The sequence below is a fragment of the Sinocyclocheilus anshuiensis genome, unplaced genomic scaffold, assembly GCF_001515605.1.
Source record: "Sinocyclocheilus anshuiensis isolate Anshui unplaced genomic scaffold, SAMN03320099.WGS_v1.1 scaffold979, whole genome shotgun sequence".
Classification (NCBI taxonomy): domain Eukaryota; kingdom Metazoa; phylum Chordata; class Actinopteri; order Cypriniformes; family Cyprinidae; genus Sinocyclocheilus; species Sinocyclocheilus anshuiensis.
In genome coordinates, this window is record NW_015544223.1 from 358,512 (window position 1) to 375,747 (window position 17,236).

The 17,236-nt window shown below is 35.5% G+C and overlaps 1 protein-coding gene across 1 annotated transcript in view; it reads left to right on the forward strand.

The window, feature by feature from the left end:
• The window catches only part of znf236 (zinc finger protein 236), a 55,495-nt gene that overhangs the window by 8,672 nt on the left and 29,587 nt on the right, over positions 1 to 17,236 (forward strand). Inside the window, exons 2-10 of the mRNA XM_016497990.1 lie at positions 2,071 to 2,198; positions 3,297 to 3,461; positions 3,649 to 3,827; positions 6,033 to 6,160; positions 6,273 to 6,445; positions 10,151 to 10,276; positions 10,650 to 10,820; positions 12,285 to 12,486; positions 13,027 to 13,299. Coding sequence (XP_016353476.1) covers positions 2,071 to 2,198; positions 3,297 to 3,461; positions 3,649 to 3,827; positions 6,033 to 6,160; positions 6,273 to 6,445; positions 10,151 to 10,276; positions 10,650 to 10,820; positions 12,285 to 12,486; positions 13,027 to 13,299 — 1,545 coding nt within the window. The remainder of the gene's footprint in view (positions 1 to 2,070; positions 2,199 to 3,296; positions 3,462 to 3,648; positions 3,828 to 6,032; positions 6,161 to 6,272; positions 6,446 to 10,150; positions 10,277 to 10,649; positions 10,821 to 12,284; positions 12,487 to 13,026; positions 13,300 to 17,236) is intronic.

The window sequence follows — 17,236 nt, forward strand, 5'->3', positions numbered from 1 at the left end:
TATTGTCATTTTAAAGACCATTTTATGTCACTGATTATATAATCATAATGTAACAGCATAATAATGCAAGAAGGCCTACACTCTTCCAAACGACAACAAACTTAAAATTTTTAAGAATATTTAGATCATGGAAATTAAGTATCAAAATATTAGATACCTTAAAAAACCTGAATAAATAGTAAATAAACATTTTCTAACAAAAAGTGCAAAGTAGAAAAAAAAGAAAAATGCACAAAGAACTTGTATGGAGATTTTTCCATCTAGAGATTTTTCCCTGACCTTCTTTTCTCTGTAAATTAAGGATGCACACTATTGCTGAAAAACACAATCACTACTCAGCAGTCAGATGTCCGTATGCACAAAGGCACAGATCCCTAAACAAGGCCATATCTGCAGATGAAACTTTGTTTGTAGAAGCATCTTTTAAATTTAAACTAGCACCAACTAAACCACGTTATGTACGAGAAGCTGCAAAAGACACAGGCGCAAGTGGAATGTACAAAGCATGGTGACATGAATTTTTAAGTAAATATAATGGGCGATATATTGCGTCACCAAAAATTATTGAGGTCATGTACATATATTGCACGATAAGTCGATATATTGATTATTGCGACAGGCCTAGGTATATTAACGGCCGCCCAAGTATATTTGGTGAAACAATAATAATATGTTAATGTAAATGTTCTTTGCTGGCTTTCGGTAGCCTATATAATTTAATCGCTGTTTGAATAATTGGAAATTAAACAAAATAATGAAGTAATTAGTAAATTAGTAACTTACAATGTTTTATTTTATGACATGACACCCATATCTGGTACTTTCCTAAAAAGACGTGTTTATGATGTGCGTAGTTCATAGATTAAGTTAGACCAGGCTACTTTTTTTAGCCGTAACCTGGAGTTGGTTTACCGCCTATATATGTTGAATCATGTGAACACAGACCAAACTGTGCTGGATGGATGAAGTGGACAACCATCTGCAAACTGAAACAAAAGACTACATTTTGAAAGTTAATTTTTGTTTAAATCAGTTGAATGCCGAGAATAATCTGCCATTCATTGCCCATTGGTTTTTGTGTCATGTTTTTCAGTTGTTTTCTTATTTGAACATGCCATAGATGTCTTTGATCATTCCGTTGCTTTTTACGTGTCTAGCGACACCTTCGTTTAAAAAAACTGTACCCTCAGTTGAAATCCTGCAGGGGCAGGACTTCTGATCTTAACTAGGCTATTTGATATTCTGTGTCTTAACTCAGATTTAGAACTTATATTTTATTCATTCAGCAGACTTGGTCACAAATGCGTAACATCACAAGCAATTTATCATAAACTGATGCAAAACTGATGATCTATTATATCATTAGGCTGTTTTAATTGTGATCTACATTGTCTGACCTCTTTTCTGAAATCTGTTTTAGATGTTAAAAAAATCTCTGGTCTAGGGCACAAAAGGATTGTTAGTAACACATTACAAGTTAATCAGGAGTTGGGAAGGGAAAAAACTTTGTCGCCTATTACTCCAATACAATGATTTTTTTTTCATTTTCAGCCTGGAATAATGAACAATGGTTTCACATTGTGGAGAAAAGTTGCTATAACCACTGTAAAGAATCTGTTCGAAAAGGAGAAGGTGTTATCTACGGAACAGTTGAGGGCTAAGTTTAAATTACCCCAAAATAATAATTCTTCAGGTATTTACAAATTAGGAGCTTTGTGCAAAATCAGTTTCTTATTGCCTCACTTCAACAGAACAGGTTCTCCTGGATAATAGATCTAAAAGATCACTAATAATATTGGTCATTGTTCTATTGTTTTGTCACATTAAAATAAAGCATTAAAAGTAAAATAAATAAAAAAGTGTAATTTTCACTGTTCAGAGATCACAGCCTGACTCATGTGATACAGTCATAAATAGTGGGTAAAGATAGTCATTCCTGTTAGTTTTTAGATCTTATATGCATTAAATCTACACAACAGAACTGATACATGGAAAGAATTCGTTGTTATCTTACTTTTATCTCTAACAATATCATTCACTGTTGTTGTTTTTTTTTTTTTTTTTTTGCAGATGGAGGTCAGGAAGCAAGTTCAGAAAGCCAGAAGCATACGGAAAACAAATGTAATATTTGCTCCCAGAATTTTCCCAGTGACAGTCAACTTCAGAGACACCTACGAGACCATGATGTCAATGATAAGGCAAGAGACACAATATCAACTCGCATAAGACCTGATCTGTATTGATAGATGAATTTCATATGAAATGTGACCCAGGACCACAAAACCAGTCATAAGGGTGATTTATACATAATCTGAAAGCTGAATAAATAAGCTTTCCATTGATGTATGGTTTGTTAGGATAGGACAATATTTGGCCGATGAAAATCTGGAATCTGAGGGTGCAAAAAAATCTGAATACTGAGAAAATCGCCTTTAAAGTTGTCCAAATGAAGTTCTTAGCAATGCATATTACTAATCACAAATTAAGTTTTGATATATTTACGGTAAGACATTTACAAAATATCTTCATGGAACATGATCTTTACTTAATATCCTAATGATTTTTGGCATAAAAGAAAATCATTTTGACCCATACAATGTTTTTTTGGCTATTGCTACAAATATACCCCAGCGACTTAAGACTGGTTTTGTGCTCCAGGGTCACAAATATAATTTAACACGTGCTTCATATTAAGATGTAATGTATAAATTATAATAGACTTGCATGAAATACTTTTCACATGCTCATAGCCAACTAATAATCATGTGAATAATCAGTAAGATCAGTAGTTACAAGCATGCTGTGAACAATTAAAAATGTAAATCTTTGTTGCTAAAAGTCTACTGCACTTACTGTGAACAGTGCATCAGTGCATGTTATTCTTACTGTATATACACTTGCTCCATCTCTGAAACAATGTTACTGTTCAGCTGACCTCTATTGGCCATGCTATATCCAAACATGCTTCAAACCCTTTCCTCTAGCCACTACCATTAGTTTTTTCCTTCTGAAATATCCCGTTTCATTTGGGAATATTACTGTACTGTTTCACAGTGAAAACATTTACATGCACATCAGAAAGACAGCTGATTATGTTTACATAAACATACATTTTACATAGTACAAATGACTCACTTTTCAACCTTATACACATGCTTCTCAGTGAGCAAGCACCTTTCTCGTCACATAGACTGTTACTTTAATTATTAGTTTTTTCCTGTTTTGGTAGTAATGGTAAATGTGCTTGTCAGGAACTGCTGATAACATAACTGTTCCTTACTTCTTCCTGGATGCAGCCATATCGGTGTGACCAGTGTCCTATGTCCTTTAATGTGGAATACAATCTTGGCCTTCATAAATCCACTCACACCACCAGTGATCCCAAATGCCCAGTATGCAATAAGAAGTTCTCAAGAGTGGCCAGTCTGAAGGCTCATGTCATGATACACGAAAAAGAAGAGGTCAGACAACTTTCTTTAAATCCACTGGACATTTATTCTTTGAGTAATTGAATCTCTGGTATATTTATCTCAACTTAAAGACAAATAAGTTTGATCCTGCCAATCAGGTTCATCAGAATGAAAATACTCATGTCTTTCAGTCTCTTTTTGCATCATTTTTTAGCAATATTATGCTTTGTGTTGTCAGAACTTCCTGTGCTCTGAGTGTGGAGATGAATTTATTCTTCAGAGTCAGCTTTCTTTGCATCTTGAGGAACATAGGCAAGAACTCAGTGGAACAAAGTCACACACTTGCAAGACCTGCAGCAAAGAGTTCTCTACACAAAACCAGCTAAAAGAACATTTGAAAAGTCATGCTAAGATCAGGTGTGATTACTGTTGAATCAATGCTGTTGTCTTCAGCTGAAGGGTTTAGACAAAAATGAGAACTCTGTCATCATTTACATGTGCCTTTTTTTCCTCAAAAGGAGATGTTTAGACAAATGTTCGCAAAGCACTTCAGCATGCCACCACAGTTTATATAGTCAAAAAAGAGAAAATTTGGTCACTATAAGAGACAATCAAAAGAGCCAGGTTAACATTTCTCAGAAATTCTCTTTATGTGTTCAATAAAAGATGGAAAGTCGTACAAATTTGGAACAACATGAGGGTGAGTAAATGAAAACATGATAGCACGGTTTTCATTTTTGCACAAATTAAACTCTTCAGGCACAGCGAATAATTTGTGCTCTTGAGTGAATCTCACAAAAACATGTCATTTTTTTTTTAATAAGTTCATTCCACTATGAAAATAAGCTGCAAAAATGATTAGTTTTGAATCTCAATATGTCAAGCATAAATCAACCCTGACTAAAGGACATCATGCAAGAAATTATTGAGAATCACTGGACATTCAAGTCTTAACGAACATAAACTCATGCAGAAACATGCACTTCACTGATCGGAAGTGCGCAACAAACACAATATGTATTCTAAAATTGGCTCAGAATATTAAACATGTTTAATATCCTTTAAAATAGTCTAAAGCGAAAGAATTGAGGCTGTGCCCAAGAAACACAATGGTATTTTCTGTGAAATTTGTCAATTGAGACTGGCCAATAATTGCAGACTGGCTCTAACCTACGGAAAGTGTTGACTGGTGCAAAAATATGGGCAAAAATCATGATGTGTATTCCAGTGAGAAAAATTATAAATCTGATCATGTAAATTATGCCATATCCTAAAAACACGTAAATCTTTTCAAGTGAAACTGAAAGATAACATTAGACAAGTCATGATGCCATGTTGAAGAGCTTAACTTAAAGATTGCCAACAAAAGCCCAAAATCAGAAGCATTGCTCTGTGTGAATTTTCAAAGACACAATCTGAGAGAAACACAAATGCATTGCAGATACCTGAGAGATATTTAGCATTTTAAATATGTAGTGTGAAGTGTTATGACTGGAAATCACATCAGAGACGTCAGACAGTTGTGTAGTGTTAAAAGACAGCAATCCGATGATTTTAAAAGTCCTATAGCATGTGGGTGGCTTAATTTACAATGTATTTTTATGTAAATATAACTACCCTCATCTTATTATTTAGATTTCGCAATGTTTGTAACTTAGTTGCTGACTCTCACTAACCATTTTATGTTATGCTGTTTGGTTGCGCCATAGAGATGTTGTCTGTTTGAAATGTGACGTTCTTGACAGAGATTCATGAGATTCATCCACTTAGATACCAGCTCTTTAATTTATATATATATATATATATATATATATATATATATATTATTCAATTTTTTTATTTAAACTCGATTTTTAGTAATTTTGATGTTGCTATTTTGCTATTGTCATTTTTATTAGTTTTTGTTTTTATATTACTATTGAGATTTAATTTGTTTTTATTTCAGTTTTAGTTTTTATTTATTTCCCGTTTGTAATTTTATTGCTTTAACTTGTTTGCCAAGCCAACATTTCTAATTTTCTTTTAATTTACTTTTTTTTTCATTTAGTATTTCAATACCAAATTTTAGTATTCTTTATATACTATTATTGTTTTTATTAATAATTCAAACAGATTTTATTTTTATTTTCAATTTTAATTACATTTTTTGTAGTTTTGGTACATGCTTTTGTAACGCACATGACATGCAAGAAAAAATAAATAAATCGTGCGCACGATTGACTAATTCGTTCACTCGATGTACTAAAACGTGCACACAATTACTATTTCGTTCCCTCGATTTGCTAAATCGTGCGCACGATTTACTAATTCGTTCTCTCGATTTATAAATCGTGTGCACGATTTAGCAAATCGAGGGAACGAATTAGTAAATCGTGCACACAATTTATAAATCGAGGGAACGAAATAGTAAATTGTGCACACGATTTAACGTACTATTTTTTTTTTTCCTGCTTGCCATTTGCGGGGCTCCGTATATGTTTGGAACTTGTTTTAGTTTACTATGAGCTGAAAAATCAGATCAGTTTTGATTTATTTATTGTGAGTATATAAATTCAGATATATTGTATGTTCTATTTGAGTTCAGGTTTGTTGCTCACACTCTGATCCTCAATTCGTTTTAAGGCCTGTTATAACAAGTTCAAGAAACTATAAGAGCATTGATCGGAGAGGATTCAAAAACATTTGTCATCACTGTGGGAAGACGTTTAAAAAACCCAGTCAGCTTGTTAGACATATACGCATTCACACAGGTAAACCCAAATACACTTTTTTTTTTTATATACTTAAAGTGACAACACTAATATTTATATTTTAATGAACCTGTGCTGTTGACTGTTTGACAGTGTATTTTGTGTGCTACAGGTGAGAGGCCATATAAATGCACTCACTGTGGAAAGGCCTTCAACCAAAAGGTGGTGCTGCAGACACACATGGTGCGACATACAGGGGAGAAACCTCACATGTGCTTGCTTTGTCCTGCCTCTTTCTCCCAAAAAGGAAACCTTCATTCGCATGTTCAGAGAGTTCACTCACAGGTAAACACCCTCTGCATTACCTGTCACGTGTTCATCGGATTGTCTTTGTAACACACATTGTATGTGTGTGTTGGTAGAGAGTATTTATAATCAATTGTCATTCAAATTAACAATTAAATAATCAAATAATAGTTCATGTTAATGCCACAAAAAATATGGAGAACTCCAAATATCATGTCTTCATAGTAGGGCTGCAGTGATTCTTGTATCCATAAGGATAAAGGGCTTTCTACTGCACACACAACACAATAATACAAAATTATTACATTTGTATCTTGGCATGAGCAGAACCAATATGTAAAAAAATTGTAAAATAATAATAATAATAATAATAATAAACATTGGAGCAGCACAACATTAATAGCATTAGTAATGACTCTAAAGGGTACCTTTGTTGTTAATTTCCTTTAGTTACTTGCTACTTTCTGCTATCGTTCTGTCTTTCTATCACCATGATTAATCCATTTGGAGCTGTAGTCCCACCCATTCAGAGTAACATTATGGACTGAATGAACCATTAAAGTCAAAACTCATTCAAGATGGTCCTCGAAGGTTCACGCTATGAATTTTTGGATTATGCGCTTTTGTTAATTGGTTCCCCATTCACTGTGGGAGAAACGGTGGGGGCCAACACTGTCAAACTCCGGCGGCTGCAGAGCTTGGCCCCATCTCGGAATACTAGTCTGGTTATCTCAAGCCCCAAACTCTCAGCACTCTCAAGCCCAGCATCTTTACGTCACGGCTGCTGATCCAGAGCTTCTTCAGATCATGGCTGCCGCTCCAGAGACTCGTCTCGTCATGAAATGGCCACCACTCCAGAGCCTTGTCAAGACATGGCTGCCATTCCAGAGTCTCATTCCATCATGGCTGCCAGCCCGGAGCCTCTCCACAAGATGGCCGCCAGTCCAGAGCCTCCAGTTGTCATGGCCACCACGCCAGAGCCTCCAGCCATCATGGATGTGACAGCACAGTCTTCAGCTGTCACGGATGCCACTCCTGTGTTCCCGGTCATCGTGAAAGTTGCATTTGAAGACATGTGGGCTGATCTCCAGTTTGGCGGACCCACCGCAGGTTGCGGCCAGAGCAGCTGGTATCCTAAGGGCCTCAGCACTGGCTGTCACAGAGGCTGTTCCCCTATCCTCAGTGCTCCCTGTAATGGTGGTAGCCATCTTGTGTGTTTGGGCTACATACTGCTCTGTTACTCCTCCTCATCTATCCCCCTGTTCTACCTCCGCTTCACCACCCTTGTTTTTTATAGTAAATATATTCTTGTGGGTCTATTCTTGTACATGATCATTATTTTATTCTGCCATATAAATCAGTGGTTCCTGACAGTGGACTGCCAGCCGCCAGGCAGCCAACCACCGGCAGGTCATGTTACCTGCCAGAATAAGACTGCCAGCCGCCACCAATCACCAATCACGTGACTTTCCAGTGGCTGGTGCTGCCAGTCAGTTAGGGATTGAACCCCTAATGACAAAAACACGGCCAGTTGCCAATCGCGTAAGTTCCAGGGCTTCACCTCCTTCGGCCATCTTACACACAGCTGACTGACTGCTCGCACCAACAGGAGGGGTTGTGTTACTCTCTACTCTGCACTCGACCTGAGGGATTCCTACACTTTCCATATTAGTTGAGACAATAAAAACGGTGCATACTGCAGAAACGGTATGACGTAAAATTGTAGTGGTTTTGACATTTTCAAATCGCGGTATACCTTAAAACCAGTAATCGGTGCATGCCTACCCCAGATGTGTTCAAGAACCTGTAAATGCCTTGGTGAAAGACATTCTACAGCAAGATCTGGCAAATCTGGTGCAGTCCATGAGCATGAGATACCGACTGCTACTTTTATATATACATGCTACAATATTTGAACAAATGAGATGAATTTAATGAATATATAGTTGAGTAAAATCAATGGCAGTACTTTGTTACTCACTTTAATGCGTAATAAAACATGCAAGGGTGTCAGCAAAAGTACAGATACAATTTTACTGTACAGTTGCTTAAATGTCACATTTTTTACACCATATCAGAGCATTTGCAGCACTGGGGGCATACACCTCTATATGACATTTAGCACATTTTAAAGTTAAATGCATCAATCTGGTGCACTTTGAGAGTTCAAAATTAGTTCCATCCCATTTTTAGTTTCCAAATTGAACATAGTAAAAAGTCTTTGCATTAAAGTCAAAGTGAACTCAGTTGTAATAATTTCTCCATGTTTGTCTTTTTTTTTCTCCGTATTTTCACCATCTAATGCTGGGCAAACAGGACAGCAACAAGCGCTACTGTCTAGCGCATTTTTGATTAAAAAAAATATATTTAAAAAATTGTTCAGACCTGTTATAAACGTTTATATTTATAAGAAATGGCAAGCTGAATGGGATAAATGTACAACAAACAAACTATACAAAATCAATCCTGTAGTTGGTGTAAAACGTTGTACCCACTTTGAAAATCGATGGGATCATATTGTCTACACTCGCTGTCGAATAGGACATTCCAGACTAACCCATAGTTTTCTGTTGGTGGGTGAAGATCCTCCTTTATGTTCTTTATGCCAGAATCCATTATCTTTGAAGCATATTTTGATGGATTGTAATAGTTTAAAGTCTGTTAGAAATCATTATTTTTCTGTTGACTTTTATGGAAAGATCTTTAATGAAGTAAGGCCAGATTTAGTTTTAGAAATGTTATCTAAGATCAAATTTAAAAACTTAATTTAACTTAAATAACCTCGTTCTCACCATGAATATAGCCGAGGTAGTTTGCATGGTGTTAAATCATAAACAAACAAGCAATTTTAAAAAAGTGCAATATACAACTGAAAAAGAACCCCAGTTCTTATACATGACAATACATACCATATGAAACATATCTAACCTAATTGTGTCTTAATTACAATGTGCAAAACCTTATTGTAAATGTATTATTCAAGGATAAATTGCCTGAGAAACCAGTGTAAGTATTAGATTTCATGCTTCCTGATAGTGGCACCTGGTTCTTTTTTTTCTTTTTTTTTTGAAGAAAGGAAGTCAGAAAAGAAAAAAAAGTCAGAGATAGAGAAAAAAAAATTTTAGGACTCAGGCAGAGTCTATTTATTTTACTATTTCCCCCCCCTATTTCCCCCCCCCCCCACAATTTTTTTTTTCTCACATCGCGATTCAGGGATTCTGTACATTGGTCTGAACAATAACGGCAGACAAGCTGAATAAAAATGTAAATCCACTCTCTCACTGAGTTTGCCATGTTTTCATACAAAACAAAACCTATGCTGCATGTTGAGCCTCTGTGAGACCTGCTAATTTTGCTTAATGCAGCACAGTATATACTGTCAGTTAAAAATACACTTTTAATTAAAATATGAAATGTGATCCTAACCATTGGGAATTTTTCAAACCAGTAACTGTTTCATTTATTAAAAATCTAGTTAAATGCTGTAATCATCTGTCCACAAAATTATGAGAATGTGAAAATAATCCATAACTGGTGCCGGTTGTGTTCCCACATGGATTAAGATAAAATTGTGCTGGGTTGCCAGAGTCTAGGTAATTCTTGGGTGATATAGTGTTGCAATAATTACAGTGTTGGTTCATTTTAAATTGCCAAAATAATAATGTTGAATAGCTTGAAAATATTCAGAATATGTCCCTATTTCTGGAGTAGGTGCTTTTGTTAATGAAAAATCTCCGTTTTTAGGCAAGTGATGTTCCACTCTTCCCATGTATGGATTGTAGCTGTGTCTATAAAAAGCTTGGCAGCCTCAATGCTCACATCAGCAAAATGCACATATCAGTAATGGAAGTTGAGGAGCCAGCAACACAGGTGATTTCAGTCTGTTCAATCTGTCTGAGATAAACTCATTTTACAACTGACGTGCAGTAAAGGGGATACTCCACCCAAAAATGAAAATGTTCTCATCGTTTACTCACCCTCATGCCGCCCAAGATGTGTTTGACTTTCTTTCTTCTGTGGAGGGTGAGTAAATGATGAGCGAATTTTTATTTTGGGGGTGGAATATTATTATATCCCCTTAGAAATTAGATGTGTGAAGCTTTGCTTAACTGTGCTTGACCTTGATCCAGAGGAATACATAACTCGGGGTTAAATGGAGTGTGAAAAGCCTTTTGTTCACAGTCATCCTTACATAAGCAGCTTACCTGTAAAGTATGATTCTGTTTTTGTTTTTTGTTTTCAGAAAGGAAATGCAAGGGTTGATCAGGGTGCAGTGGGGTCAGAAGGGGCAGAGGGTGTGACAGATGTGATCCAACAGCTGCTGGAGCTGTCTGACCATGTGACGGCAGACAGTGCTCAAGCACCTCCCCCTGGACAGCCCATAGGCACGGCAATCAACCAGGACATCCTACAGGTAACCAAGATCTATTTCAGTGAAAGAGAGTAAAAGTAGCATGAAACCTACTCAAGAGGGCATTTTAAATGACTGTAGATAAAGACGTTACCTGGTTGAAGCAGATGCAAGATGTCAGTTGATCTCATTAGATAGCATAAAAGGCCTGATTCCATGGTGACAAGATAAAGCCGTTACCTGGTTGAAGCAGATGCAAGATGTCAGTTGATCTCATTAGATAGCATAAAAGGCCTGATTCCATGGTGACAACAGGTCCATGTGTTCCTGTACTCTGCACAACACATGCCAGACACTCACATCACAGTTGACTGCTCCAGATTTTTTTACCCTCACTTTATGTCACGGATCTTGTTTTGGGTGACAGTGTGAACATAGTAAATCTGACACATCTATTCTGTGATTCCTGGCTCAGATCTTGCACCTGTACAATACATTCTACTAAAATCACTGACTTCATGAAAAATTTGGACCCATTTTCATATCCTCCTGCTCATAATTAACTGACCCATACCTCCAATGCACATCACCTTCACTGATATTTCCTCTTTTTTGTATCCTTAAACATTCCAAGCTAAGGTGCTTTATGCATGCAGGTTAGAAGTGTCGTCTGTTCAGATCAAAGTCTGATTATTAGTTTCATTTAAAAAGTCAAGTGAACAAGTCTATTGAATTTGAATGAGAAATCAGACCTTTTTACCTTTTTTACCTTTAAAACCCCCAAACCAAATGAATTTTTCCTCTTTTTTTATTTATTTTTAATTTTTTTGAAGAAAGGGTATCAGGTTAACTGGTTTTCAGCTTTTTACTCAAGAACAACTAAAACTGAGTTTGTTCCAGTGTTCTGTTAAGTTCTGCAAAAAACAGTTTGGCTCCTAAAAAATTGTAAGCGCAAGGCCCTGTGTTCCCTCTGATAATACGAGATTTGACTTTCTGTCTCCTCTTATAAGATCACATTATAAATTACTGCAAGTCATCATGCACAAGATCATTATCACATAATGCTGAAGTTACAGATCAATCCAGGCCAGCACACATCTACATTGGCCAGAGATTTTTGCTTACCACAAATCACTTTTATATCGATGGAATTAAATTGTTCTCTGTTGACACAAGCAAATATGTTCTCTGCTGGTGCCTTTATTGCAACATCAGCACAGTCGATTGGGGTTTCAGTTCAGTTCAGTGGGTTTTCCGATTGCAGTTCAGTAGTTTAAATCAGCTTAGGTTTGTTTATAATTATGAGTATATAATTCATTAAAAGGGCTAATAATTTATAATTAAATGAAGGCTAAAATCATGGTAGAAAATGGCCTTTTATTTATAAATTATGACAGTTTTTGATATAAAAATCCTATTCAAATTATACGTGCACTTTAGGAAAGAGTATAAAATAAATAAAAATGCAGTTCATGACCCCTTTAACCCCTTTAACATTTGCTCTAATGAAATTTGATGTTTTCACAGCAAGCTCTGGAGAACAGTGGACTGACTGAGATTCCAGTTCAGCCTGAAACTCAGAGCAGCTCAGAAAATCTTCAGCCAGACACAGCTGCCCCGACTGCCACTTCAACAAATGATGGACCAGTCCCCTCAAAAATACTTATTACTGACACTGTTGTAAAAAAGGAGAAAAGAAGCATTATCAAAAAGCCTCCACAGATGCTAGGTATGCTTTACAGGCCTGGAACACTTTCGTTTATTTGTCCTCTACTAAATGGATAAATGAGAGTTGCCACATCTTGATCTGAAAAGTTAAAATAGGATGGTTCCCATTTAACCCAAAATTTGCTGCAAAGTTGTTTATAGGGCATTGTAAAATGAGAAAGTTTAGAATGCACAAATACATTTTTTTTTAACAGTGAATCCAGATAAGTTCCAGTAGGATTTCAGTGAAATAAACATTCGGATTTTAGTTTTTTAAAAGAAGGTGTTTGTTTTATTTCTCATATAATTTTAGATAACTGGTATCAACCTCAGACAGTTTTTTTTTTAGTTACCTGTAACCTGTAATAGAGATAAAAAATCAGATTCAAAAGCACCATTTAAATATCTTCAAATTATTTCATATGACTTGTTTATATTCTCTCTGACGAACAGACCCATACTGGAGGCACTTTTCACTGATAATGTTGTCTCAGACTTTAGGATCCAGCTCCATTAGTATTCACAATTATATAGCACATATAATATTTGTGTTTGTTTTTAGGCACCATCAGGCAGGAGAATGGTGTGAGGTGGCACGGCTGTCCATACTGCTCCAAAGAGTTCAAGAAGCCCAGCGATCTGGTCCGTCATATCCGTATTCACACTCATGAAAAACCCTACAAGTGCAAGCAGTGCTTCCGTGCCTTTGCAGTCAAGAGCACCCTGACTGCCCACATGAAGATCCACACAGGCATTAAAGCTTTTGAGTGTCAGTACTGCATGAAATGTTTCTCCACATCTGGGAGCATGAAGGTCCATCAGCGTCTCCACACTGGTAAGAACATCACTCTTTCTGTTACATACACATACTTTGTCCAAGAGTTCCTAGATCAGGGGTGTCCAATCCTTCACTGTATTGCAGAGTTTACCTCCACTACTGTACACCTAAGCCGTTTTTCAATACCAAGTACGCAAAATTCGTACTTGCGTCCTTGGTAGTTCAGACTTGGCAAGTCCGACTCGGGAGTGCGAACTCCTGAGGATGGGAGGACACATGTCCAGTAATCCTGCAAATGGAATTGCACCATACTTGATAATGTCACTCAGCTCGCCTTGGCTACTCCGGTTATCCTCACTGTACTGTATGTATATTAACAATTAGACGAAATATGATATCAAAAACCACTGCCTCTTTTCATTTTAATTTAAACATATTATTAGCCACAAAAGTGTAGTTCAGGCAACGTATACATATTTTGATTACCTTCACTATATGTATACTTAACAAAACAAAATATAAAACACAACCCTCTTTTCATTTTCATTTTAAAAATATAAACATATTACCGTAATATGTGGTTCAGGCAATATGTGCATATCTTCACTGTATGTATGTGTATAATAAAATGAAATATGACAAAGCACAACTCTGCCTCTTTTTGTTAAATGTCAGTTTTAATGAACAATAATAGCCGTAAAAGTATATAGTATAAGAGGCTTATATAATAGGAAATAAAGACAAAAGCATACAATTCAGTCAAACGTATGCTACAAAGTCAGCGCTCTACTATGGTAAAGTTAAATAAATATATAAAGTTATGAAACATAACTTTGTGCTCCGCCAAAACGATATGACCTGGAGCAAAAAAATAGATTCATGAGACCAAAGATTGTCTGTTAGATATAAAACAAATTTTATTAACCACAAATAATTTTAACCACTTCAGAGACATCACAGCCAGCAGCAAATGTCAGAAGGACTAGCTGAGGTGAGGCTGCTCTCGGCGGGATACATGAGCACTGAGCGCCTGGTGATCGCCTGGAGCTCACATCTCCTAAATCGGCAAAGCAAATTTTAATTTAGACGCTATCTTTATAAATAAACCATAGATTTGAGTTTTAAACAACTACATTCTCACCTGAAAAACTCTTAAAACTACATTTCATGACACAATAACAGTAATATTTTGAAAATAATGCTTGTTTTCTCCTCTGCCATTAACGCTCGCTGGTTGGTGTGAAATGCATTCTGGGGTACCTGGCAGCCTCAAGTTCACCTCTTGATGCATCCTCAATAAAAGGGGTGCAGCAAGAACACATCTGGGGATTTGAACTGTACTGTGAAATTTGAATTGGAACATTATTGGGCAATGACTGATAACGTTTCACAAGTCCACAAGAGCAGACAAAAACGCATATTGAGAAATGGCTCTAGAGTTAGAAGAACTAGAAGTTTCTAGTTATCCTGAAGACTTTGATTAACTTGTTCTGGTGTGTTTAATTAGGACTGAAGCTAAACTCTGCTAAAAGGTGGCCCTCGAGGAATAAACGCATATTGTGATTAATAATGTCTTATCAACGCATGAATGTGCAAAGATTCAAATGTTTTATAGTTACTGTGTTATTACCATGTTAGTACTACATTACTTGACTTTTTTTTAATTAAAAGAAAATTTCTTTAAAATTTCAAATTATCCATGTACTACAGCAACTATTGTGATGCAAGATTTTTTTTCTTTCAATTTGTGTGAGAAATTTTATTTTAATACATAATTATGCAGGGTGCGAATTACGGGAGGTTTAGGGGGGGTCTGACCCCCCTAAAGTAGGCTTGATCCCCCCTGATGGACGTCAAAACTAGATGTGGGTGGGGGGTCGGATAGAAAGTAGCCTATGCATAATATGAAGATTTACTTGTTAAATATAAAGATGCATGGCTCTGACTGATTTTAAACTGTAATAATAATAATTTAAACTTGGCAGTCCCTGAAATGGATCATCTCATTCATTCAAGGACATGCATTTATTACTTGGACGGAGCAAGAACACTTTCTTAAATTCATGTGCAGATTCGAGTAATAAAGTTCACCCTCTTTAACTTTATGCTGTTTTGAATTTGTTAAAATAACCATAATATTAACAGCAACACTGAAATACGAGTGCGCGGTTTATCTGTACGTCAGATGCGCGTTAAAGTTGCATGTGTTACTAAAACAAACACCGCTTGTTTTCTTTCACCTCATTGGCTGGTCGAAAGAAAAATAGATTACTTTAAAGTTTTTACTTACGAATGAAGATAAGATAAAGGTGTAAATAATATCGGGGGAAGAAAAAATATATTAACGACTAGACTCGAGCAAGAGAGATGATTCTTTTCCTGAATATCTCACGATTGCAAATGTGATATTGATTTTTTTTTAGTAAACAATGTTTTGATATTGTGTTACATTTTAGACACATTATTGTCAATATTTGTCTGTTTTTGTGCAAGTTCGCTAACGAAAGCAGAACTGTTGTGTGTTTCATTACTGAATGAATCCATGGTTTTGAACGAATCGATTGAGCTAATGATTCAGTGAGTCATTTATAAATAGTCACTTTTTCTTCACAAAAAGAGTATATACTTTTAGGGCATAGTATAAGTAGGCGAATTGGGATGCAGCAACTGGCTTTGCTTGTGAATGAATCAGCTGTTTGAACTAATCGGTTGAATGAATGACTGAATGGCTCACTCATTAAAACAGCGATTTGCCGCCACCTACTGGCTCTTTTAGATTTATATTTGGAGTAGAATATTATAAGTTATAATACAGTATATTTTTGTTTTTTTATGTTGAATCAAAATATTTATTTTCTTTGCAATGTCTATTCAGTGCTTTTCTAATTTAACACAATAATGACTTTAAATGATCTTTAATAATGACTTTAAATAATCGGCATATGATGTGCTAATTAATTAATCTAATTATTTGAGATTAATTGGATTAATTAATCAGCACATTGTGTAATTAATTAGATTAAAACATTTTTAAAATGTTTAAAAACTACACAATAACTCCCCCCCATATGTTCTTACTCCACCAGTGTCTTAAATGTGCGTCCTTAAAAGTGTGCGGACTTCTAGGGTATTTACTTGAACTTATCAGGAAATATCAGTGGTATGACCTATTTCACACTCGGCTGAAATTAAAACAACAATGGTTACATTCACATATATTTAATTGTTTGATCAAAATTATTGCTGCTTTAAATGATATTTAATAATGATTTTAATTGGCACATGATGTGCTGATTAATTAATCTAATTCTTTGAGATTAATTTGATTAATTAATCAGCACATTGTGTAATTAATTAGATTAAAACATTTAAAAAAAAAAAAATACACAATAAAATTTGCCCCCGGAAGCCTAAGTTGGAAGTGGTTTGAAAGTGAATAATGCATAAGTAAAACCTTGAAGACACTGTTCAGACTGTGAACTTTGGACTTGAAATAATTTCCCAATTTCCTCAAAAACAGCCCACATTAATGAAACCTACAAATAATTTTTCTAATAAAAAAAAAATCAATATTACTGAACTTTCACTTTACATTCCTGTGGATTTAGTGCATTTGATATTGTTTATTTGTAGTGTCAGTTACATGTTGTCTGTTTATAATGCATTTGTATGTGCTTATTCATGTTTATCAGTAAAATACAGTGCTAAAATTACTTAAGAGATTCAGGAAAGAAGCTAAATATATTTTTCAAAAGTATTTATGACAGATCTAACTCGTGAAAAAATTATATGGGAAAAAAAAAAGTGTATTTTGATAGTCTTGAGTTTGACATTTCCAAAATTGCCCAAATGCAACAGAGTTAATGGGGGAAAATGGCTATACAAAGAGAAAAAGAAACATGATATCTAACACTTCCTCAACAGGTGCCAGATCAAGATGTGAAAACAAACGAAGGAGTAAATCTGCACAGTCTTTCATTTGCAAAAAAAAAAA